The 25673-nt window shown below is 51.9% G+C and overlaps 6 protein-coding genes across 6 annotated transcripts; 4 read left to right on the top strand and 2 right to left on the bottom strand.

Annotated features, from left to right (window-relative positions):
• Positions 1-1076: 1076 nt before the first annotated feature.
• Positions 1077-8723, bottom strand: Z518_00579 (uncharacterized protein; the record flags this gene model as incomplete). Its single annotated transcript, XM_013421181.1, has 1 exon — positions 1077-8723. One exon carries the CDS (start codon positions 8721-8723, stop codon positions 1077-1079), a length of 7647 nt encoding a protein of 2548 aa, XP_013276635.1.
• Positions 8724-9837: 1114 nt separating this feature from the next.
• On the top strand, positions 9838-11504 carry Z518_00578 (subtilisin-like protease; the record flags this gene model as incomplete). The annotated part of the gene is made up of 2 exons (XM_013421180.1): positions 9838-10212; positions 10386-11504. 2 exons carry the CDS (start codon positions 9838-9840, stop codon positions 11502-11504), a joined length of 1494 nt encoding a protein of 497 aa, XP_013276634.1.
• A 1001-nt stretch (positions 11505-12505) lies between these two features.
• On the bottom strand, positions 12506-13854 carry Z518_00577 (uncharacterized protein; the record flags this gene model as incomplete). The annotated part of the gene is made up of 4 exons (XM_013421179.1): positions 12506-12606; positions 12665-12995; positions 13082-13729; positions 13789-13854. The coding sequence occupies 4 exons, from the start codon at positions 13852-13854 to the stop codon at positions 12506-12508; spliced, it is 1146 nt and encodes a 381-aa protein (XP_013276633.1).
• Positions 13855-15336: 1482 nt separating this feature from the next.
• Positions 15337-18387, top strand: Z518_00576 (uncharacterized protein; the record flags this gene model as incomplete). The annotated part of the gene is made up of 1 exon (XM_013421178.1): positions 15337-18387. One exon carries the CDS (start codon positions 15337-15339, stop codon positions 18385-18387), a length of 3051 nt encoding a protein of 1016 aa, XP_013276632.1.
• Positions 18388-20432: 2045 nt separating this feature from the next.
• Positions 20433-21752, top strand: Z518_00575 (uncharacterized protein; the record flags this gene model as incomplete). The annotated part of the gene is made up of 3 exons (XM_013421177.1): positions 20433-20500; positions 20554-20626; positions 20676-21752. The coding sequence occupies 3 exons, from the start codon at positions 20433-20435 to the stop codon at positions 21750-21752; spliced, it is 1218 nt and encodes a 405-aa protein (XP_013276631.1).
• A 502-nt stretch (positions 21753-22254) lies between these two features.
• On the top strand, positions 22255-23256 carry Z518_00574 (uncharacterized protein; the record flags this gene model as incomplete). Its single annotated transcript, XM_013421176.1, has 1 exon — positions 22255-23256. One exon carries the CDS (start codon positions 22255-22257, stop codon positions 23254-23256), a length of 1002 nt encoding a protein of 333 aa, XP_013276630.1.
• Positions 23257-25673: the final 2417 nt, after the last annotated feature.

The following is a 25673-nucleotide window of genomic DNA, read 5'->3' as shown; positions in this document are numbered from 1 at the left end:
GAGTTGGCCGGGCAATTCGTCCCACCGTGGACTTAACTGGGACACGCCATCCCAATCCAGTCAAGGTCGCGTTTCCCCTTCATCTCTCACACTGAACAGAGATTTCCATCACCTCGGCATCACGGTCGTGGACGTGATGTGAGTAGAACTGGTATGAGTTGGGTCTCTCAGCCTCGTCCATTAACCAAGATGCTCGTGTGTACCGGGCACCGAGGACGTCGAATAACCTTTCTCTACCTGCTCACCACCCTCCCACTACTGAATTTCAGCCAACCCGGTCTCTTAGTCTATCCATTCCTCACGCCCAAAATCATCGTGTATTATCTCCATTGGTTGCGTGTCACTTTCTCTACCTGCATGCCCGACACAATCCGGACGAGATCAGTCAACTTTCCCCAGTTCCATTCGTTCTCCCTCGAGCTTCCGGAGCTCCGCCTGCGGCAGACATACGTAAAACGCACCCAGCAACAGCAAGAGGAAGACCCATACTACTGGACGCGTGGAGGGGTGCGCTTTGCTTACAGCCGTTTCAGCTGGCTTGGGGAAAAGTATATGCAACCGGCTGCATTGGCACATATGCATCACCGGCTTCCCGCAGCTCGACCAGAAACTCATCCAACGATGAGATACATATACCAGGATGGAGATGCTGCCGGGCTTCACACAAAATGCACCTCCATTCCCACCATCAGAGATCCTGTTCGCAGCTCTCGGCATGTGAACTTTTATGGATTCTCATTCAAGCTTGTCCATTGATTCTTCGCACTTTTGGGTCCACGACCAGCCCGTGCTTTAGTATCTATCCCCGCCCATGTCCCAACTTTTTATCCAAGAAAATATTCTATGTCATCATCACCGTCCACCAAGGAATTCATCATCGCCGCATTCAAAACGGCCTGCTGGGCTAAGGTGCGCCCTCGGTATGCGCTTTGAAACTCCCGACACCGGTGTCTCTATGCCCGTCCTCCGGGAAAGATCAAACTCGTGCAACCGACTTTTAATGCCGCTGCACGCAGTTCCATTCGTACTGTAGTCATGATTAGCCAGAGATCTCCATCCTCGAAACGAGATTGTAATCAAGGACCTACCACTCTGCCGTCTTCGTCCCCGGTGTAGACTACCTGTGGCATCGGCAGGATGCAACTGATCCCGGCGTTCACATTTGCTCCATCATCTCGGCTACTATCTGCATGATTGAGTTGTCGAATCAACTCCAATTCGAACCCGCCCCCGCGTGGCACTTTGCTCCAGATGCGCACCTGTCCTCTCTTGTGGCCGGTGAAGACCAGGTCCCGCTCCAGCCACTCATTACCGGCGCCCTCGTAGCATGCGCACGACACAATGCTCTCCTGTGTACGGTCTCCTGAATCTTGTCGCAAAAGTCGATCCCCATTCAACGTGTACATGCTGATCTGATGGCCGTGGCAGAGGACAATGTTACCGGTCACGTCGTTGATGGCCGCACAATTCACTGCCAACTCATCATCGAGTGTGCGGACGAACTCACACCGGTTGAGATCCCACAGCATCACCTGTCCATCCGTCGATGCCGACAGCAAGGCGTTGAATGACCTCGACAATGCCAGAACAGTCACCGGCTTGCGATGGCCGAAAAGAGTCGCTCGCGGCTGTAGTTCGACCTGCTTTCCATTCTCTATCACCGACCACACTGCGACGGTGCAATCTGTCCCGGCTGTCACGAACGTCTTGGAGTCCGTGAATAATGCGCAAGACAGTTGCCCGATGTGCAAATGCTCGAAGAGGCCGATGGGCTTCCGGCTGTCGGCCGAGTAGAAGCGGACACTGTTGTCCGAAAACCCCCACTCCATATACATGTCGTAGTCGGGGGGGATGTTGAGCCGGAACGCTCCAGAGCACAATAATCTGTCCGATTTCCACGAGTATCTGAGCGAGGCCACTCTCTCTTCCGTCTCCAGGAGAGTCGACGGGACACGAGTCAATGACTCCGCTGCAGTATCGAGCCGCTTATACCGGTGCCGAATCTGTTCTCGTGCCGGATGAGGTTTGGAGAAAACTTGATACGGTGTTTGGCCGAAGTTATGAATGATTCCAATCGTCGCCAGCCGCTCAAGCGGGTCCGTGATGGTGTCGAGATCTTTTGCACCCTGGTATGAGAGGTAGTGGAACACATTTACCGCTTCTACCGCCGCCTCTCCTTTCTGTTTGCTGCCGAAGATGAGATCAATCCATTTGTGAAGATTTCGGCTCACGTGAGGACTCTCGAGGGCCTCCCGCTGTTTGGCAATGAAGATGCGAGGATCGCCTTTCGCCCATGGGGGAAGCTCGACATTCCCAATAGATTGGGACGAATTCTGTCTCGTCCCGAAATCAAAGTCGTTGAGATTGACCAGGAATTCGGGAAGATAGTAAAATTCAGGGGTCAGTTCCCGAACATCCGTCATATTCATCCTGGAAGCTGATCTCCAGGCCTGTTCAATCGAGAAGAACATGCGATCGGGGTGGTCGAACGTTCCCCCTTGCAACAGAAGATATGACTTGACGAAGGGTTGGAGACGAATGAGATAGGACGTCACAATCATGGCCGAGGAATAATGAGTTCCGTAGTGGAATGCTGGAGTATTGTGGTCTCCCATCTCCGCAAACGTGTGATATCGCTCTCGGAATTCTCTTTCCCGTTCGATTGTTTGACAACCCATCGGTTTAGAAAGATCACGGAAAGTCCTCGGATCAGTCAGATCGAGCTCCTCGCTTGTATAGTCCGCAATGACCCAGGGAAATACGGGGTACTGAGTCAAGTCGTTATAGGTTCGTCCGGCCATGGTGTTGATGAGCATCAGATAATGAAAATTCGACATCTCTCCCTTTTGCCATTTTTTCGTCGCCGCGAGTGAACTTGATTGTTGCCCGAATACATTCGCAAACTTGGAACCCAAGGTCTGTGGCTCATCATCGACGCTCCGGAGCGTGTCGTATCGCCAGGCTGTTTCCGAATGGGTGCTTCCCAGCCCACCGGGCGAGGGTGCTTTAGCGCTGATGAGATTGTGCAAGTCGTTTCGGGTTTGAGGAGAAGTAACGGTCAGCAAATAGCTTCTGCCGTCGCTGAAAAAGATCTCCGTTGCCACATCACGGAAGAGAAAACGTCGTTTGGAAACACTGATGATCTCGGACCATTTCCAGCTTCGGGTACCATGCTCATCATTCCGCGATATGTGTTTTCGTTCCGTGACGTCCCGACCGGAAATCATCCGCACGTATGGATCACGTTCGTCCCGTGGTGCTTGCCAGACATTGACAATTTCTCCATCGGCGCGCTGGAAGAAGTTGTCGAGGAGATAAATATAGTCTTTACCCAAAATAAGAAGCCCCTCCACCGCTTCCAGACCAAGGATTCGTGAAATATTGGCAACGTGCTTCACCTGATCTCCGCGGTGCAGGCTCCGCATCACTTTTCGGTTCTTGTCTTCGAATTCATTCATCTCGACGTTGGGATCTTCAACCAGTTCGAAACTTTCATCCCCTTCCAGTGTTTCGCTCGCTTCTCCACCTTGATTGTCATCTTGAGGTTGGCGCTGAGCGTCTGCCTGAATTTGGGGAAATGGCTCCGTTCCGCTCTCAACACGTCTCGGAGTGTCCACCACAGGTGTTATCCCCCCCGGGGTAACGCCGATGGCCTCCGCGGGGGACATTTTAGCATTCCTCGTATCCAGTCGCAGCGGTGGCATGTCCGCTCCTTTTCTTTTTGGTTGCTGGTCATCCTCGGTCTTGGTGAAATCTTCGTGAAGTCGCATCCGCATCCGATTTCGACCTTCGGTTTGATCCAATCGCCATCTCCGAGGCTTATCGACAGCAAAGAGGCCAGCCGGTCTGCTCGTGTCTCTTTGCATTCGGTCGAAGCTTGCCTCGGTAAATAAAAGGTCGTCCTGTTGATCTTGCAGCAGCCTCTGATGTTTGAGGTATTCCGAGGAGTATATGTTGGCGGTCCAGTTCTCAAATGCGATTTCATGACGGCGAATGAGGTCGTCACGGTCCGCTTCTTCTCGAGCCCACTGCTTCACCTTTTCCCGGCGACGAGATATCCTCATGCGTCCATTGTCCTCGGTTCTCTTGTTCTCTGTGCTGACAAAGGTGTTCCACTGCTTTGAAAGGGTATCAAAGAAGAGAGAGTCCAGTGCATCTCGGTGCTCGTCAACCCAGTATAGGAACGTTTCGTTATCGAGCTCCACCACTTTTTCAAAGCTGGCGACCAATCCTTTTTGTTCAGTGGTATCTGTCTGTCCAAGTATTGCTGATGCTTCGTCGGGTTTTTGGACCAAAATGATCCTCCACAGGTTAGCCGCTGCTTGTCGCACGGCATCTGACGACGAAACGAGGTTGGCATAGAGCAGATAACACACGAGCTGCAGGTGAGCCGACTGAGTTTCTTCCGCAGAAAGTAGGACCGTCTGCCAATAGGTCAACTTCTCCAGGAAGGGTAACGACTCTTGATCGTGGATCGATGATAGACTGAGGAGGACTGTACGGAAGACAACCGCACGGATAATCGCAATGGTTTGCGCACAGAGACGAACACTTTTCAACTTCGCGATGTTGGGGCGCTGCAAGTACTCTAATATGGATCCTGATAGGTCGAGAACCGGGTCCGCACCCCCAATAAACCATCCTTCGAAGAGGGCCTCCTCCAGATGGGTAAATAATCGTGCGAGGTTGATCAGCACCCTGGGTTCAGCCAGAACTTTCTGATTCAAGGCTATGTGGTTCGCCAGCTGGGAGACGGTGTTTCTCAGGATCCATGTTTCAAAGTATGATTGGTGTTCGATGAAGCCGGGTGGTGTTTTTAAGAAGAGACCAAGTCCGAGGAAGTCTTTTCTTAAAAGAATCTGATCCAAAAACACAGATATGACGATTTCTAGCAAGCTCTGCACAATCGAATGACCCTCGTTGAATTCTGGGGCTTTGCCCACGGCGGAGCCAGAGCCATCCCCATGCGACAGCCCGGTTCCACTACTGTGGGAATGAGCCTGCTCTCTGGTAACGAGGACAAAAGAGGAACCTCTGCGAAGTGTTTTGCCTCGTGTCGCGACTGAAGGTGCTTCGGTATCCGCGGTGCGGATGACAGGAGGCGTGGTAGACAGTGGATGAACAACGACGTCGCCCCCATCGAAGGTCAGCATTGAATCTCTGGCGTCGAGCTCCGTCCTGGCCTCGACCACGTCGGATCCGACGACCACGGGAAAAAGGACGGCCAGAAGATCTTGAATGTAGGACGAATTTGCCGCATAGTCCCGGAACTTCTGAGACCGAGTATGGAGGTCGGCGAGAAATCGAACGACCGTGTTGAATGTCTCGACGTGCTGGCCGGTCACGATCGTCAGAAGTGGATTGGGTGGTGCCATTGTCGACATGGACAGTCTTTGAGGAGGTTGATTCGATTCTTCCAGCGGCGGTGCTAGCATGGAAGCGGCTTGGTGTCTCTTTGACGAAACAATAGTTTTGAGACCACTCTGCAACATGGCCATGATGACCTCGAGAATTTCAGGATAAACAACCGAAAGTTCTTTCTTCGCGGCGAAGAGGTCGATGAAACCGAAGAGATCAAAATTTCTGTCTAGGTGCAAGTTTGCAACATCCAAGTCGAAGAGAATGGCAAAACAGGCAGGCCATAAGGCGGGTAGATGCCACCATCTCTTCAAACGATACGCCATGATTGTAAAACCCGACGTCTTGGAGCTATCCTTAAATTTCTTGACGTAAGCATCCCCATGCACAACCAGCAGTCTCGCTAAAATTCTCATGGAGAGCACCACCACTTCTGGAGAAGTCTCGGACAGGAGATAGAGAAGCCATTTGTTGGTGACGGTGTTGGCAAACTTTTTGATCATGGTATCATCGCCTTGGCGGCACAAAAACTCTGAATATAGCCGGAGAACTTCCACTCCAATCTCGAAATGTGACAGAGTGGGTGTTGCTTCATCTTTGCCGCTGTGAGATGATCCAGCCGACGAACTTCTTTGTCGAGCTTCTCTTCGAGAAGGCTTTCTGAATTGTAATCCCGCATTTCGCTTGTTGACGGAGAACGTGATGAACAGAGCAAGCGACCGGAGCGTTTCCGCCGACAGTGAGCGAGGCAAGAGAACTTTGAATGCTCCCATGTACATGGGCATGATTGCTTTTGCCACAGGCTCAGCCTTGAGAGCTTCCAAAAGTCGCTTCAATACTCTCATTCTCGACAACCTTTTCAGATTAAAACGTTTGTATTGACTTTGATCGGCAAACACCAAAAATTGATCAAAGTATAACTGCTGGACTGGGAGAGGCCCACACCTCCAAATGCTGCTGTCCGCTATCAAGACTTTGTACGCCAGAGGATTATTGATGACCGATCTTGACAAGTCTTCCGAATCATATCCGGTGAACGACAAGATCGATTTCAAGACCCGTAGACACAGCCCGTTCCTATCGAGGCGAGAGGTGGGAATGGCTCCCAGCGGCTTCCCTGGGTCTCCGTTGTTCTGGGAGGGAGCGGCGAGCTTCTCTTTCAATAGCATGGCCAAGATGGCATAGCCCCCATCTCTTTCCATCACCTCGCTGTTTCTCCAGCTGTGACGCACGGTCCCTAAAAGAATATCAACCGCCAGTGCGACATCGTCAGTGGTTCGAGCTCGTTGGACGAGTCCAAGTCCGATGGCGCCGCAACCTCCCAAACGCCAACTGGCATCATCCAGAGATTGTGGAACGGCCACTGTGGGGCCCCCCATCAGCATGAACACACCTCGCGCTTGAGTCAACGCATCGTTGATGGCCGGGACCGCTCCGTTGATGGCCACAGCATTCGTTCCCGAGCGGGTATAGGCTACCAAATTTTTAGCGGCCAATTTGGACAATGACTTAACCAATTGAGTCTCATCGATGTGGTTTCGATCGTCATTGTCCAGGATCGCGGCGGGAGATATATTGATCAAAATCTTATCCTCCCGGATAAGATTGCTGGCCTTTTGTCTGATGGCCAGGATGAGCTCCGACTGGTCTTCCTTTCCTGGGTGCAGCATCTCATTTCGCAAATTTAATGCAGCAGAAGCCTGGTAAGTCTGAAATGATCCCAGACAGTCTTGGAAATTTCCATGGTATTTTGGGCCGAGATGGTGGAAGACAGCCACCAAATCATCACTCATGGTTTCTTGGAAAAGAACTGCGGAACCCAACGACCATTTGGACGAGCAAGTCGCCCCAGCGGATATAGGGGACAGGTCCTGAGGAGTACCAAAAAAGGCTTGTATTTTGACGGCATTTTGGCCACGATCACTTGGTGGGACGGCAGGATAATTTGCCTTTTGTTGTTCCACAAAATCTCCATCCACAAACAAAAAAGCTCTCGAAGAGGAGGTGGTCCTCGGTCTTTTGTGGACCACACAAATGTGATACCATCGGTCTGGCTGGAACGCAACAGACTTGAACCTCACGCTAGGTCTGGTTCCTTGTATCGCGGTCTGAAGAATGAGATGGTGGGTATCTTTCTCGAGGTATGCCAATAGAAAACAGGTTTGGCTTCTATCAAACGCACCGAAAAGAGTGGTATGTGCCTGGCTGTCAAAGGAATCGAATCGGGCCCAGAGACTTAAGGTGTAGCCACCACTATCGAGAGGAGGGAACGGTCTTCCCAGTGTCGCAAGCTCGGTGGAAGCATACCCCTGTTGCGACAGATCGAATTGAATGCTTGGCGGCTGCCGGGAGGCATCAATTGCCTCGAGGAGGAATGATGCCGCATCGGACGATACCGCTGCCTGGCTGAAGAGAAAATGGGCATCATCTAGGCTCGAGACACCCTCTTGACATAGAATCAAGGCAGCTTCCTTGAAGAGAGTTCTTTCGAATGCAGAAAGACGCTCCTCAAACGCCAACTTCAGAATGGCCGTTAAAGTGCCAGCAGTGTGTGCAGAGACAATGTTATACCGCGATCGTGATAGAGTCTCTTTGAGGCTGAGCGGCAGGGCAAGCCGCACCAACCGTTGTGAAATAGAACCACTTTGGATACCAGCAGTCCAGAGGGCGAGAATGGTAGGTAGCATATCTGGCACTGCTAGATCGTCGACACTTGAAACTGATTTTGCAACGGCACGGCGAGTGGAAATCACGGCTTCATCGGAGAAAATATTTCCATCTCGAGGCTTGGTTGACTTTTCCACGGCCGTGTAGATATCGTCAATCATTTCTACGCCCGCCACGGTCGCGAAGAGCATCCCAAAGAGCTGTTCGAGGTACAACTCCTCGCTGATCGGGCAGGACAAAATGGCGAGGACTTGCTCCAGGGTACGTTGCAGGGAGTTCCACCCGCCACTATCCACCTTCGTCCTGAAATATCTCTGGTTCCCATCATGGCCCTCCAATGCAGCGCCGAGAACAGCGAACCATTGTGAAAGCGTCTGGAGAAAGGTCTTGATGTCGGCTGAAGCGCCTTCCTGAGCAGCATACTTGTCAACCAGTGAACGAAGCAGATGAAGGAGTGCCTGAAAACCACCAGCCCGTCTGAAACCACTGTTCGCACCGTGAATTTCACTGTCGTCCTTCAGATAATGCCGGAGCTGCTGCAGACACGTAGACTGGTCGAGACTGTCTTGCAGAGCGTCATAGGAGGTGCTATCAAGACGTTCCAGGTTCTTCACAAGTAAGGCTATGTCTTTATCCTCTGGGCGAAGTATATCTGCGGTCGAGACAGCGCGCAAACGACTATTAACGGCGAGGCCCATGTCGTTCCAACCACCTCTTATCTGGCCCAAACACCGCAGACTGCATTCGATTCAGCAGCATAAGGAGTTCTGGGACAGGTATGACTTGATGAGGGGATTAAAAGGGAGGGAGCATTGTCAGATGCTAGTCCTACAAGCAGGCTGGTCAGCATCAAAGAGCATGTATTGTTCGAGGTGCTGTCAGTGGGACCCGGAGCATTCGAGTTGCGAGAGATGAGATGGTGTCGTTCGCAGGCCTGATATGACAGAGAACCTTGACAGTGAGCTCGGCGGGCAAAATAATAATGAGCCGTGACGATAATTGTCCAGATTTGTACAATAAGGAAAGATCGTTACATTGTGCACTCCATGGAGAACTCGACAAGCCCACCATGGGATGTGTGTAGGGCAGTTTGCGAAATTGCGGTAACAGTGACATCCCCGAACGGATTCGGGTACGTATAAAGCTGTGTGGCCCCCATTTCCTATTTCCACTTCGAACATAGCATCAAGGATTACACTACGACAAATCCTCAATGGCCAGAACGGCCATGGCTGTGAATTCTTGCCTAGCTCTTATACTGTACCATCCCGCCATGCTTTTTGAGACGTGAACGAGTCCATACGGAGGACGGTTCTCCGTACCACTTACCGTATGTTAGGGAGGAGTGGGATGGTTCAGGAGGCTTAGTTAAACCGTGGCAGGTCGAGTTCGCAGTGGGAGTGCTGACTAGCCTCTTAGGCCACGAACGTAGGGAGGTCGGGCGCCGGGCAATCCAGCCTCAGTGCATTAGCCTCAACTATTGGTAGCCTCCCGAATGCCCCCGGTATGGATGCGGTTTTGGATTATCGGGTATCCCAGTGCGGGTAGTGGTCATGTGCCTGCTGGAGGTCTCCGCCAGCGAGCCTGGCCTGTCTTTGCTCCATCAAGATCCGTATCATTCATCATTTGCTCTTCCGCCTATCATCCAATCCATCTCCATTCGGTTCCTCTCTCTATCTCATCCCATTCATCACTTCTCCCGACATCTTCATCTCTCTCCATCTCTTGAACTGCCCTTTCAAGTCTGCGCCAGTCGTCCTTCCACCCGCTCTCCGAGTTGCATAGTCTGTCCTTGTCCATCTCGTTGTCACCATGAAGGGCATCCTGGGCCTTTCACTCCTCCCTCTACTGGCGGCGGGTTCGCCAGTCATCGTTGATACCATCCACAATGATGCCGCTCCTGTCATCTCCTCTTCTAACGCAAAGGAAATCCCCAACTCGTACATGGTCATCTTCAAGAAGCACGTCACCGAGCGGGATGCTTCTGCTCATCACGCATGGGTCCAAGATGTCCACCTCTCACAAGAATCCCGCAAACAAGAGCTACGGAAACGCAGCCAGACTGTATTCTCTGATGATACCGTCTTTGAAGGCCTGAGACATACCTACAACATTCCCGGTGGCCTGTTGGGCTATGCTGGCTACTTTGACGAAGATGTCATCGAACTCGTGCGCAGGCACCCAGATGTAAGTCTCAGCACGTTTCTTCATCTCCCATCGTTCAGATAAGCCTCAATTGAGCTTGCATCATCTCTGCGATGGTCGTGCAAACCTGCTGGCATTCTCAATCCTGTCGTATTCGACTTCTTGCCCCTTATCGTCGCTATCATGATTCAACTCATGCTCACGTGCCTGCCTAGGTTGAATACATCGAACGGGACTCGGAAGTCCACACGATGAAAGAAACCCCTTCCCTCGAGAAGAACGCTCCATGGGGTCTGGCTCGTATTTCTCACCGTGACGCCTTGAGCTTTGGAGACTTTAACAAATACCTCTATTCCGAGGATGGTGGCGAGGGCGTTGATGCATATGTCATTGACACTGGCACCAACGTTGAACACGTCGACTTCGAAGGTCGTGCCAATTGGGGCACGACCATTCCCACCGGCGATGAAGATGTCGATGGCAATGGACATGGCACACACTGCTCGGGAACTATCGCCGGCAAGAAGTTTGGTGTTGCCAAGAAAGCCAACATCTATGCTGTCAAGGTCTTGAGGTCCAACGGCTCCGGTACCATGTCCGACGTCGTCAAGGGTGTCGAATGGGCTGCTACCGCACACAGCGAGGCCGTCTCGGCTGCCAAGAAAGGAAAGAAAAAGGGCTTCAAGGGCAGCGTTGCCAATATGAGCTTGGGTGGTGGCAAGTCTCGAGTCCTTGATCTTGCTGTCAATGCCGCCGTTGATGCCGGCCTTCACTTTGCTGTCGCTGCTGGCAATGACAACGCCGACTCTTGCAACTACTCTCCTGCGGCAGCTGAAAAGGCCATCACTGTCGGTGCATCCACTTTGGCCGATGAACGAGCTTACTTCTCCAACTTCGGCACCTGCAACGACATCTTCGCCCCTGGTCTTAACGTCCTTTCGACTTGGATCGGCAGTAAGTACGCCACCAACATCATATCCGGAACCTCAATGGCGTCTCCTCACATTTGCGGTCTTCTCGCATACTTCTTGTCGCTCCAACCAGCTAATGACTCCGCATATGCTGTGGCCGCCATCACCCCTAAGCAGATGAAGGCCAACATGATTGCCATTGCTACTGAAGGTGCTCTTGCCGATGTTCCTGATGACACTGCCAACCTCGTCGCCTGGAACGGTGGTGGCAAATCCAACTACTCGGAAATCATCAACGACGGCGGCTACGCCGTTGACAAGGGCTTCTCTCCCGAAGACTACCTCAGCGAAAAGACATCCGAAATCAAGGCCGAACTTAAGCAAATTGCAGCCGAACTTGAGGCTCTCATTGAGAAGTCTTGAGGAGCTGTGGATTGAGGATGGATTCATTCCGGCAATTCAGCGCTTCGTCGACATTGACATGGGTTCTTTCCAGCCACGGGATGTAGCACGACGTGGGAAAAGAGGCTTTATCCTAGATTGGTTTGGACTGTATGGATTGGGGATCACGTCTATATCTCATTATGGTCACTGCTATGGGGTTATTGATCTGGCGTATTCGACCTTTACGGTCTTATATTCATATACAATCGTATCAATCATGAACGTCGTTTATAGACCCGTATTCATCAATCGTTTTCGACCTGTCCTGCCCTCTCAATGCCATCGCTTTTCACACGTTCTGCTGGTAGACGTCGTCTTGCTCTGAGAACCATCACTTCGAGAATAGCACCAGCCTAGTCTATCTAATACTGTTCGTCCCCCACAACGGTGCGTCTCATTATGTGCATCCGAATTCCTCTACGTCGTCTTCCCTTCTCCTTTTTCTTTCTCTTTCCTTCATCCACATCGACATCGACCTCTGCTCAGGCAACCCCTTGAACTCCCCATTACGCACCCGACTTACAGCCCGCAATTCCCCTTCCATCGCTTCCTTGAAAAGCTCCTGGTTCTCTTCGAACGTCCCGGTTCCTGGAGTCGGGACAGTACAGGTACGTCCACAGGTCGGCGAAAGCGTTCGTGGCCTCAAAGACTAGAAATGGGCAGTATTGGAGGCTGTAGAAGTCGGTATGCGAGAGGAATGTGATGGCAAAATTGGCCAGGCCCAGATTATCACGCCGACGGCGGCGCCTTGTGTCCAAGCAGTTGAAAAATAAATCTCGGCCGGGATCAGCAGGAAGGAACGAGCCATCCGATCCCAAAGACCGATGTTGCTAGGTACAGGACCACAACTCCTCGGATACATGTTGCGAGGACTGGGATTGGGAATTGGTGCGCCAGACCACCCGAAGATCATGGGCGGACCAGACGACACGGCGAGCCAGAATGCGCCTTGCACCATCAGCCAGCGCCGGCCGACGCTATCAATCAGCAACCACCACCGTCATAATGACCAGGTAGTCCATATAGTTGCCCAGCGTGATGTACTTGGCGGTCGAGACATTGAAGCCCAACGGCTCGATCGCTTGCGGTCCGAATGGCATGCCGCCAGGCCAGAGCATGTCAACATATGAGACGCGGACCTTCTCTTTGCTCTTTCCGGCGTGCTGTCACAAGCTCCTCGATCCGTTGCTCTACTTGGTCTTTGCCGAAAACTCGTCGAATCGCACGTTCGTTGTCGCCTTGCAATACATACCATCGCGGTGTTTGGAGTAGGAGGTTGGCTCCTACGAACAGCACGGTAGGGTATATCTGCATGACGATGATGGGAAGCCGCCAGGCCCATTCGCTCGATTTCCCCCGCGAGTGCGTCAGCCACATGTTGACGATAAAGGCCCGCTGAGCCCGAGTATGTTTACTTGAAATCCTTGGGCCGGAGCCGTGCTGCATGCGTCGTCTTCTTGGGGCTCCCGGCTGTATACTAGGACAGTAGCACCTCAGCCTGGGTGTCGACCACAGGCCCCGTATAAACCTTCCCTCCCCCGAGAGAAATAATACACCGCTCCGCCTCCGATCCAACCTGCAAGGACTACCGTCGAGTAATTCATATTTTGAGGCGTGACGGGCTGGAAGTTCGGGAAGGTGCTGAAAACCATGGCGAACACAAGCCACATGATCGCGAAGATATTGATCAGCATACCACTGATCCTGCCGAGCTTGAAGGGACCGTATTCGCTGGTTGAGAGTCTCGGGCGGCCACATAGCAACATATACACGATCGGCAGGATATAGGAGAGATACATGCCAATGATAGCCATTGAAAGGATGGCGTTGAAGGCCGTTGTGTTCCCAAGATAAATGAAACCAAGCAAGGCTTGGAGGACGGAAACCAGTACGATCATACGTACGGGAACCTTCAATCCGTCGTGGACGTGTGCGAAGTATTTTGAGAATGGCACTGACTCGTCTCGAGCGAAAGCCCAGAACGTACGGCTCGTGGAGGTAAGGCCAGCAGCGTTAGCAGCCGTTGCTATCAGGCAGATGATCAAGGACAGAATTGTTGCTCCGACTGTGGAATCCGTGACATTCAGGTACAGTTGCATGAAAGGAAAGCCAGTTGGGGACTCGCCGTGCAAAATATTACGTAACAAGGCAGTTCGTGCTTGTGCAAGTGAAGTGGTGCTTTGGTTGATCTTAATCATCATGTCCTATTGATGCGGTCAGCATATTTGGTCTCATTCCTGGCGTACAAGTGAATACCCTGTACCATTTTGGCTGCACAATGTTGAGTGGCTGCGACGGAGTCCCAATCATGAATGGTCGACTTTCCCATTTGGGTCGAAGTTCGGCAATGGATCCGAGATTCTGGCGTATTCCCTTCACTCATCTCTACTCTATACTCGGTAATTTGGCCTTGCTCTATCGATAGAAGCGATACCGGCAGATAACGTAGCCGAAGCGAGCTGCTCGCAATAATGACCAAGCTCGTCGCTAACGACCCAGAAAGCGAAATCACAACTAATGAGCATTCGACTGAGACCTGGCCAACGCGGACAATTCTTTAACAGGCGTGCGGAAACTGTGGCCCGCGAGGCGTCGAAGAGCGTTGAGCCCGGCCCCTGAACAACGCTGGCGGTCTGCTGGAAGTGGGGGGAAATTTTATTCCGGCGCCCGCAGTAAGCGAGAAAGCTCCAGAGAGGACTTCATCCGTACTAGGAATAGATGAGCAAGACGAGCATCACTAGTGGACGGGAGGCCTCGTCTTTTTCAAGCATTGGATTTCTCCATTTTACGTGGAGATGGCTTAAAGCCGGCTAATAATGGCTATGAGGCTGCAATCTAAAGGATCCCCGGAAAATTATCCACCAATGGACACCCCCCCTCGACGCCTTGATTCAATCCAATCTCGGCCCCGGCCTCATTGGGCGCCCCCCCAGAATACCCAGAAACATGTCATCTTCCCTCCACACGTCAGCTGGAAAATCACCAGCACCCTTTAGATGCCGGAGTATGCTGCAGAAGCTATGCAGGTCGACCTCGTTCGCCCGGTACGAAAATAGCCGGCTCCGAACCTCTCAGCTCCAAGTCAGGGCGATTCTCGAGCAGAGCAAGCTCTTCAAGTCGATCAATCACTACTGGACACGTACGACCACTACGTAAAATCTCTCTGCGCCATATCCAAATTCGATCACCTTTAGCCTCTCTCGGCAGTCCCCGGTCCTGATTCTAACAAATTTCCTGTTCCTTTTCACCCCATGCTGTCGTTCCTCCATCCCCTGGCGACACCTGGCCCCCTAGCAGCTCTCCCCTGCAGAAACTAGTTGGCATGCTTTCCATTCTGCGTGTTCTCGCTTGCTTCTTTGGCCATCAAATTGACAACGAGGGAGCTCATCATGTCCCAAAAGGTCGGGTTAGGTGGGAAGCTGATGGCTTGTTTCGTCACTCCCAATCTTGTTCCTTGCTTGCCTTGTCTCCAGCTTTACGACCTTAGTCGCATTTATCCTCTTCTATTCCACCTCGTTCAAAAGTATCATGGTCTGCCATTTGCTCGATGTGGGGAGAGAGAGGTTTTGTTCCGACCGCTTCCAGCTCTCCCGTCGTTACGGTCGTTGTTGTGCTCGCTTGTTGTTTTCTCGTGCTTGTGTTGCTATATCTTCTCCCTCTTCTTGACTTGCCTGGAAACTATTCAAATGATTTATGGTCATCCGTGGGGAAACGGCGCATGCTAACGTGGAAGTGTAACCGCGGGGGCTGCCTGTGAATGCACTGAAATCCTGTGAACTGCAATTTATCTTGAATTGTCAGCACGAATATAATGCGGTCTTCTCAAATCGTTGCCTTCACCTTGCTGGGATGGGTGTTGCCCCCCTTCGGAAGTTGCGATCTAGCTGGATCCAAGATAGAAAAACGACAGGATGCCAGTGATACGAGTTTTCCGACACTGACGACAGATCCTCCGAGTTCGCAAACGGATTCGCCCTCGACACAAGTCCCTGAACCCTCGAGTTCGAAGTTCTCTCAGACGTCGGGTGGGACATCCACTTTGTCTCATACCTCGACCACGAGAGTAGCGACCACGACTAACGCCACCCCGGCCGCATCTAGTGCTGCCGCAAATAACTCGACGACATCTTCTGGCCAGGATGACAAAAACGAACTCCCTCTCCACCCGAGAATCACACCAGCACTTGGAATCGCTGGAGTCTTCCTCATCGCCTTGGGAGCCGTATATGCCTTGATCGGCGTCAAGAGCAGAGGGGTTCAGATCTTCTTATCCGCCGCCTTCCTGGCCAGCACCGCCACTACAGCTCTGGTCGGCTATGTGATGAATCCGCCAGTAAGTAATGCCATTCAAGGAGGTTTCTTTGTCGCCATCTTCATGACTGGAGCTGTCTTCGGGGGTGGAGCCCTCATCTTCAAGGAACTCACCGAGGGCTTGGGCTGCCTCTTGGGAGGATTTTGCTTTAGCATGTGGTTGCTGACATTAAAGCCTGGCGGACTCATCACAAGCTCGGGAGGCAAGGGCGCCTTTATTGGTGGTTTTTGTGTGGTAGCCTGGGCCTTGTCTTGGATCCAATACACCCGACCGTACGCATTAATTGGATCAACATCTTTTAGCGGCGCCACCGCTTTTGTTCTCGGCCTTGATTGCTTCACAAGGGCCGGAATGAAGGAATTCTGGTTTCACATCTGGAATCTGAACGGCGATCTGTTCCCTCTGGATACCAACACATATCCCCTCACCAAAGGAATGAAAATAGAGATCGCAGTGATTGTTATTGGCACGATGATTGGCATTCTGTCCCAGATTAAAATGTGGAAAATCATCAGGTCCAAGCAGCGACAAGGAGAGGTGGGGAAGGAAGAAGGCGAGCGACAACGGGAAGCGGTCGAGGCCGCTTTGGGGCGACACCTTCAGCGTCAGAATGAACGTGAAAAGTCGGAATGGGAGAGACAATACGGCGATCGACTTCAGAGTAAACGCCACACGATCCTGTGGCAGGATGCACATCCAGAAAAGCGATCCTCGAGCGTGTCGGTAGAGGTACTTGGTGCTCCGTCTTCTTCTGCCGATAATTGGGAAGTGAATGCGTTGGGTCCTCAGCGACCCTCCGGGCATGGGCCGAAGTATAAACGACAAAGCTCTGTGGCAGTGGATGTCATTGAAGAGGTGGAAGAAGACCCCGAAGCTATTGCTTATACCGAGCGCCAAAAGGCTCTTCAGGCTCTTGAGGAAGGCAAATCTTCCGATGAACGAAAACGAAGCGGCGAATCCGGCGGAGCCGTAACCACTGGTTTTGATCAGACGACTGCTGAACCAGGAAAATTTCTCGAACCTTCAAAATCCAAACGGCGGTCTCAACAATCATTGTCCAACCTTTCAAAATGTCTGGGTCCGACTTACGGTGCTACGTCGGAGTCTCGAGAGCAACTCCTCGATGTCGAAAGGCCGTATAGCAGGGCTTCGTCGGCAGCAGCCACTTTGGATGAGGACAATGAAGACCTAGATGTGTCAGCACTAGACGCGGATGCGGACGAGAATAAGCATCAAATGCCCGAGATCATTATATCTCCAACCACGCCAAACGAAGGAAGGCTTTGGGGAACATCCACCAACGAGCCCACCAACGAAGAAAACGCCTCATCATCGAACACAGCAAGAAATTTCGGAGCTGCATCTCGACCTGAAGGAAAGGAAGTCGAATCTGCTGTGGACCAATCAACCCGCGCAGACGAAGTTGCTCATTCTAGCGAGAGCGAGGCTGGCGACGGGACAAAGCAGAGCAATAACTATTCTCGCTCACAAGCATCCGAAGGCACCAACTCGAGCGCTGATTCTTTGACCCAGACTGCTCTGGCTCAGATTCCGAACCAGTTGTCAAATGTAGTGTTGTCATATCGAACCAATGAATGGGCAAAACACATTGCCACCGCTGAGGCCCCAATCTGTGATGAGCCTGAGTCGATTGACAACGCTGATGAATTGCCGACCCAACTGGCGCCGCCGCCCATAGAATCTGAGAAAGCGCCTCCCAACGAGCCTACCATTGAGGCGCCACCGGCCGAGATGCTGCCACCCACGGTCCAAGCCGGTGGTGCTGGCGTTGGGATTGCGTCCAATCCCGCTGCCAATCATCGACGTTTCTCGGACCCACAACGGCGCCGAAGTGTGATCAAAGCACCATCAAGGTCCGGATCCTCGCAATCTTTGAAGCTACCTGGCAACCGGAGCAGTCGGAACTCATTCAACCCTGTGTCTACAACCTCCCTGGTAACAACGCCAATCGACGAAAACGTTCCGACCGAGTTCACGGCCTCAAAAATAACCACTCGTCGCGCATCTGGAGGGTCACCGTATCCAATGGCTCAGCGGAGCTCCTCATCACCTGTGCTGACCTCAAGTGGGATGCGACCATACACTTCCCACGGTAGTGCTAGCCCTCATGCCAGGAGCACTTACGATCTTCTGCAATTGAGCAGACCCGCAAGTCATCATACCCATGCCTCCGGTCTGGTCACGGGCACCCGACTTGAATCTTACAATTCTCGACAACCGTCTCGGCGAGATACGCGAAATGACGCTGAACGACGAGAATCTCTACTCGCGGAGTGGCGGCTGTCGCAACAACACCATGCGAGGAGTAGTGGACTCAATGAAACTTCTGCGGAAGCTGGCAGAGCCCAGATGAAGATGGAGAAAGAGAACCAGAAGCTTCTTGAGGAGCATCAACGAAATGCACAACAAAGGAAACAGCACGTAATGGATCAAGTCATGCGAAGACCCGATATGCAGGAACTTCACCGAGAGGCGATGCGTAAAATGCAAGCAAATGCCAACCAGAAGTTGCGAAATTCGACGGGATAAAGGTCCCTGTGATTCACTCATTTAATCTTTCCGCCCTTCCCCCTATATATCGGGCTCTTGCATATAATGGAGTTCAAAAACAAGCTGGATGACACTAATCCAACCAATTAGGCGAAAGCTGGGTATGGGACATGAGGCATTGGGATACGGAGGCCAAAAAGGAGAAATGAACAGGAACAGGAACGGGAACAGGAACGGGACAGGCAATTGGGTGAGTGGAAAAATAAGTCGGTCATTTTCATTTTTGAAGAGCAAGGCTCAGGCTTCACAGCCAGGATGACGAGATACATAACATCGATCATGATACCCCGGATTGGAACAACGATCACCACCAAGTACTGGGAACTAATAGCATCTAGTATCGATATCAAACGGCAATCTTAATCATTCAATCATTCAAGCTTGAAGCCCTCTATTGTTATTTCTGAACTCGTAGATGCTGGGAAGCCTTCCGAGGACATGTTGATATTGTTTCACGGACAGCTGCTGAAAAATGTGTGTCCTAGGACAGTCTCGTCAGATTTGTCGCCAGTCATACTATCCAGACGACAGCCAAAAGACCACCAACTATACCATGTCTACAGAGAGTGGTGACCGACTCCGACGTAAAATCGAGAGGAGTGGATCAATGACGGCCTCGTTGGCCTGTGGAGTACGCTCAACACTTTACGGGGTTCAAAGGACAAGTGAGATTCCAGGCCTCGGTCCTTGCACTGTACCAGGTCTCCACCAACACTTTCAGAGTTATCAACGAGCACGTGAGCCACAACTTCAACAGCCTCATATCAAGGTTGGACAAGGGCGACTATTGGCTGAGTTACAGAGCTTTTGACCCAAACGCACTCTCCCAACTGCTGTCCTTGATGTCGGGGCCTCTGGATTGCTGGACGGAATCGAATCAAACCCAGGAAAGGACAACGGCGATTAGTGAGATGGGAATTCAGGCGGCTGACTTGGCTTTGACATGCTCCTACATTTTCATCACCGATGTGCAAGGCCGAGGAAAGCCAAACCTCGCGGGCGAGGCAATGGCGGAATTCAGGACTTCATAGTTTATTGCCTGTGTTTTGACTACGAGAGACTCGGTTCCTTTGTCAGATTCTGAAGGTGTTTCACTCACAAAAATTCCGCCCTCACCGGTCATAATGGGAATAGGGGATTTGTTGAATTCTGCTGAGAGGTTCTTAGGCGGCATGAGATTTGATGGACGATATGCAGGTGTCACCTTTCGGCGCACCAGGCGTTCGACGAGCGAGCATTCTTCAGGGTTATTAAGTCTTTCCACGTTGCATTACTCCGTACTCAGTACCTGCATCTTGAAGGGTGGCATACGCTGTATGGAGAACTTTGAAAAGCCGTTGGCTGAGACGTATATGGTGGAGGCGAGGTCAACGCTTGAAGGCTTTTCGTTCTAATGCTTTCCTGGGCTTTTGCGGCCAAGCCTGGATAAGTGGCTGTTCGGGCGTCGACCGTTCGGACGCTACGTGAGGCCGCTATTCTTCGTGCAGAAGCGCAGAAATTCAGATTTCTGTCCTCAATCCAGCCCTCGGCTCGTTTGGCTAAAAGCCGTACACCGACTTCGTTATTGTGATGCGCCCCACTGGGTTAACCCGCTTATCTTCGCCCACGCAACCACAACACAGCGCCTTTTGTGCGCTGATAGCCTCTTTAGCTGGTCGGGAGAGCTCCTGGAAGTGATGCGAAGATCACTCGCAAACGGCTCCCCCCGGTCCCAAGGGTTCACCCTGATCCTCCGCCTGCGGCATTCACCATCCGCCTTCCATCATAAGTGCAGGGCTGAATGGGGGGATCCTTATCACCGTCTCTCCTGTTGATTGCTGGTGAAAAACTCCTCCTTTCATACAACGAACCTGGAACAATCCCCAACCCTCTTCATAACTAGGCCGCTGGCTCGAGACATGTTCCCTCAGGCACAGCATCCTCTACCCAAACTTTACCCCTTCCATAGGTAAATCGAGCCACTTCTCGTCATCGCCAAACTTTCCTCGCCAGTCGAGGCTCGCGACATTGAGCCTCGAGGCGCCATGACCGCCTTTGTGGTGGAGTCATGGATATGGTACTCGGCGACCATGTGCATGGTCATGGCACGAATGTATGATCACGAAATGGCGGAAGAATGACCCCGGCGCTGATATATGGCCATAGGGTGGCACGACTGTTACATTTCAAGTCCTTCCTCCGCCTCCAAATTGAGGACTTTTTGATGACGTTCCTGGCAGTAAGTCTGGACTGACTCATGACCAATCCCGTTGATTGAACATTCGCAGTGCCTTTACACGATCCTGATCGTCTTTCTCAATGTTGACCTGAATGTCTCCACCAATCTGATCGATCCCGCTCATCCTGTCGAACTGACACCCGAGGAGATTTCCAAACGAACATGGGGCGCCAAAACTGTTCTTCTCGTCGAGCAATGCATGTGCGCCGTCCAATGGGGGACGAAAACATGTCTTCTCCTTCTTTACTGGCGCCTTACTCAGAATCTGAAGCAAAATCTCGTGGTCAAATGTGCAGCGGTATACGTTGGGGTGACATATGTGGTGATGGAGATATTGTATTTTGCGGTCTGGTGCCGACCATTTCACGACTATTGGCAGACTCCGACGGACAATACGCAATGTACTACGGCGCTGCACCATCTCATCACCAATCTGGTCTTCAACCTCACGAGTGATATCCTGATTATGTCCATCCCCCTCCCCCTGTTCCTGAGGGCGCATCTGGAGCTCAAGCGGAAGGCCCTCCTGGTTTTCCCATTCAGTCTGGGAATGTTCACCATTCTCTGCGCCATTCTGAGCAAGCGATTGAGTTTTACTCAGCCCTACAGTTCCGAGTGGGTGTATTGGTACTGCCGAGAAGCAAGCACGGCCATGATCGTGACCAACATGCCATACAGTTGGGCATTGATCCGAAGAATCTTCAATCTTCGATCATTCTTTGGCGATTCGACCGCCGACCAAATGCAAGGAGGCCAGCCGACCGTGATTCACGGGCACAGTGCTGGAGCCTTTGCGCTGGAGGGTCGGCCACGGTCACGACAAGCGAGTCATGCCGAAGGACGATGGAACTTCTCCTGGCAGCAGCTGAAACCTCACCAAAAGCACCGTGATGACGCTAAAGAGCAAACGACACCCCCAACACCGTCATGGCAGACTAGTGCGACGGACAAAGACAAGGAAATCAATGTCGAAACCACACCGGCTTCGGGCAGCAGCAGTAGTGCTGGATCTGTTCGAAAGCCCCGGGTGGCATCCAGCGTGGATTGGACCATCGATCGGCTGTACCCCTTGGACGATGAAGAAGTTGCGGTACCGGATGTAACACGACGACGGTACGAAGGTTGATCACCTTCAGTGCAATAGAATTCGAACTCCAGTCCGGGGGAAAGCAATAAAAAAGCAAGTCAAATGCAATTCGCCACTTCCCACCTCCAACAAGTGAAATGTGTGGATATTACTAGTGTTCCTTTTTTGGGAGCGCCCTAGGTCTCGCCAATCTCCTCCCTCGCGAAAGGGATGCTCCTCTGCTTTACCACGCCGAGCGGAGCTGATACACAAATGACGCGGGTATTTGTTCTGGGAGGGTCACGGGACTTGCTTATGTGCTCGTAAATGTCCCCAAACGGACTAGTCTGTGGCGTTGATCTTGGCGGGGAATATGACGGAGACAAACGCAGCCCGCCGGCCTTTTGTCATTGAATTCTTTCACCCTCCATCACCGCAGATTAATTGACTCATACAAAGAGCTGTCATCAAAAGACTAACTCAACGTCACTCGTTTTCGGAGAGGTAAGCTTCGTTCGACTCGACTCCATCTAGCTCTCACAGCGAAAGGGGGCTCAGGGCGATGGCTAACTCGGGCGCAGCTTCGCGGCTGAATCACCAGCATCGACGAGACGGTCACGGTCACTTGCATTCGCAAGACCAGCATCTACGCACCTACATTCGGTATCACGACGGGGAGCAAGTTCTCTATTGGCCTGAACCGATCGATCAGCCTCCCTCTTCCCCAGATCCAAGTCCAGCTCCGGCTGCACCATCTCTGCCTCGACCAAGTCCTCCACCTCATCCTCCACCTCCACCCAAAAATGTCGCCGTCATCAAACGCCTCCCTGCCCATCCGATAATATCCACCACTCCTCAATACCGTAGCAACGACTCTCTCCTGTTCCCCATCACCCCGCCGCCTCTTTGCATCCATAAACCCGAGATCCCATCGCCTCAGCCTCCAATGTCGCGCTCAGTGCGCCTGCTTATTGCCTCCATCGGCAATCCACCGCCCTACCACTCCACCCGGCACTCTGCGGGCCATATCCTCCTCAAATCGCTCGCGACACAGCTGCACATGCGGTCACTTTCCAAAAACAAAGTCTTGGGATCCGGAAGCGTCAGTCTGGGCGCGGACGTAGGAACTCCAGAGTATACTTTGTGGCAGAGCGCGAGTATGATGAACGTCTCTGGCACCGGCACGCTCAAAGCCTGGAAAGAATTTGACAAGATCTATCCGTCTTCCCTTGAGTTTGTGACGGCCATGGTCATCCTGCATGATGAGCTGGAGTCGTCGGTCGGCACCATCAAACTCCGGCGCGGCGAGTCGAGTCCCAGGGGCCATAATGGGATTAAATCGATCCAGTCGGCCCTGAAGTCGGCGGGCCTCTTATCTTTGCTGGGTGATCGATTTATGAAGATCGGGGTTGGGATTGGACGGCCAGCATCGAGGGAGAAAGACGATGTCAGTGCGTGGGTGTTGGGGCAGTTGACGCATGTGGAACGGAGCAAGATCGAAGCTGCGACGGAGAGCGTCTTGGCTGTGATTGGGAGTGAGATTGCGAGACTGGAAAGAAGTTGAAGTTGGGACGTTCCAGCTGAAACTAATAACTCCAATGGGAAGAAGACATACGAAGCAAGGTCTCTCTTCCTGCTATTGCTTTTGACGATGAGGCGCCTTTCCCTTCCACCACGGTATTCGCCGTTTGCAGAGTTGGAGCTTACATGATTGCTATCTATCTATGCTACTCACCTTGTTTGCAACTCTCGATATCTAGGTGTATTCGGGTTTGAATGAAACTTCAACCAACCCGGGGTCGGGATCGGAGTCGGAATTGGGATTGGGATTGTTGTAGACTATGATACCCCCATTTGCGCGTTAGAGATTTTGGATGATGGATGATGGAACTTTTGCCGAAAGCTGAGCTGAGCTGAGTTGAACGGCGCTAGATTACAACTACATCTCGGTATCTTAGGTACGCAGACATGAACGCATGGGTGACGAAGGGAATCAATTGTACCACCATGACCACCGTACGAATATACGAAGCAGTCGTAATCGAGATGAGGGTGACACCTAACTGAATTTACTGACTCACAAAACGGTCATTCCTGCTTGTGTATTGAGTCCCCCACTGCCGCCTTGAGGAGGACGGGCGAGGTTGAGTGGTAGCGCTGCTGTCGCGGCCGATATCTCTTTTTTATAAATTTTATTTTTACCTATCGATCTATCCCTCCGGAAACCTTTGCATTTGTTATCTTCCTTGATTCCGTGTTGTTGACTGGTTCACTTCGCTTCATTTCATTTCAAATTTTCCGGTAGAATCCAAGAACCCGATTTCATTCCTCAGACCAGAACGCCGAAGTTGTGTCAACGCCATGAATTGAGGCTCTGGGTCGTCGTCTGAGAGGAGTCAGATCGAAATCCGACCCGAGCCGTTAACCGCGAGCCGTGTAGGTGTAAGCGAGGTGCTTGGACTTTGTGGTGTGAGATCAGATCAGATCCCTAGGCTGTGATGGAGTGTGGGTGGGCAGATGAGTGAGTGGCGAGATTGAGAAGTGTAGCACATATATGTGTAAGGAAGAAAAACGTGGGCTGAGCATTTGATGCCAACTCATCACCGCTGGGCAAGACACCGTATCATCTCATTCATGCTCGAGGCTCGTTCAGCTCGCATGGATGTAAAAGGTGCATTTCCATTGACGTCAAGAGTCGAGCCGGAAGACATCATGTCACCTCAGCTGGGTGTCGAATCCGGGAATTGCTCGTCTTCTGCTCTCAATGGTTGCTTGCCAGGAGACAATGGGAAAAAGATGAGATTATGTCAAATCATGCAGCTTGCTGTGTTGTCAGATTTGAGTTTTCCTCCGTTGCTGAGCCAAGGACGTGAGGCTGAAAGGTTTTACAAAGATAGTATAATAGGATTCACTTTGTCAAAGAATGGATTGTGTATGGAATGGAGTACGGGCCTGGGGTCCAGGAATACTGAATGATGACCCCGGGGGCCAAAGAAGTGTATGTATTGCGTACGTATTGTGTGCAGCGTTTCTTTAATTGGAATGGTATTGCATTGGGCCGTCTTGTCTCGTCTATGAATACTGATCCGAGTGGTCGGTCCCTTCACAGGCGAGTAGGCAAAGAGAGGCTCCGGAAAACTGAATAGGTAGACAGGATTGGTTCTTTTCGCTTTTGATCTATGACACATGGTGTCGCTGGTCTTGCTGATTGTTGCTCGATTGGAGATTGCATGATCGAGCTGGATGCCAGTGGCCTGGACCGTGAGAGATGATGATCGACCGGTCATTGGCATCTTTGAATCTCCCCTTTTCTCCATTCACTTGGGAGATGGCCTTTGAGGGCCAATCGGTTTCAGGATGCCAGCGACATCGTAGTGGCCTCGTCCCATGTTGATTGGAGACTCCATTATCTTGGTGAATTCCGTTGACGAAAGAGGAGGTAAGATGTTGCGGTGCTCGGAGCAAAAGGCCACTGGAATGTTGTTTCAACTGTGGGATGTAGACGACAGAGGAAATGGAATGTGATGAAGAGAGGAATGGAAATGGCGTACAAGAGACGAGGGGCTTTTTATGCAGGTACCGACGGCATCGGTGACGCCGTCATATGAGATTCGGTATACCAGGGCTTGGGAGATCAGTCTTTCGTGTTTCCTCTCTGTGTCAGCCGTCGAAGATGCGGTGACTGTGTGGCGTTTCGGTACCGTGCACAAGACCAGAATCGAGAGCCATCCACACACCAAGGGTATGGGGGATACCGCTGCTTTTCGTGTTGTCTGCAATGCGATGCATCATGCAAGGCAAGGCCAGGCCGGGTTCAAGGCATCCACAGTCACAAGCATAAAACCGAAAATTCGGTGTCATGTTGTGGGGTGTAGGGGTGAGAGTGGGTTGCCCAATGGAGTGACTTTCTGGACCGACGACATGTCGTACGCCCGATTTTTTTGTTTCCGCCGTCTCTGGTAAGGCCTTCAGACGTGGGAA

This window comes from Rhinocladiella mackenziei (genome assembly GCF_000835555.1).
Source record: "Rhinocladiella mackenziei CBS 650.93 unplaced genomic scaffold supercont1.1, whole genome shotgun sequence".
Classification (NCBI taxonomy): Eukaryota; Fungi; Ascomycota; class Eurotiomycetes; order Chaetothyriales; family Herpotrichiellaceae; genus Rhinocladiella; species Rhinocladiella mackenziei.
The sequence above is the reverse complement of the archived record's forward strand: the minus strand, read 5'-3'. Positions and strand labels throughout refer to the sequence as shown.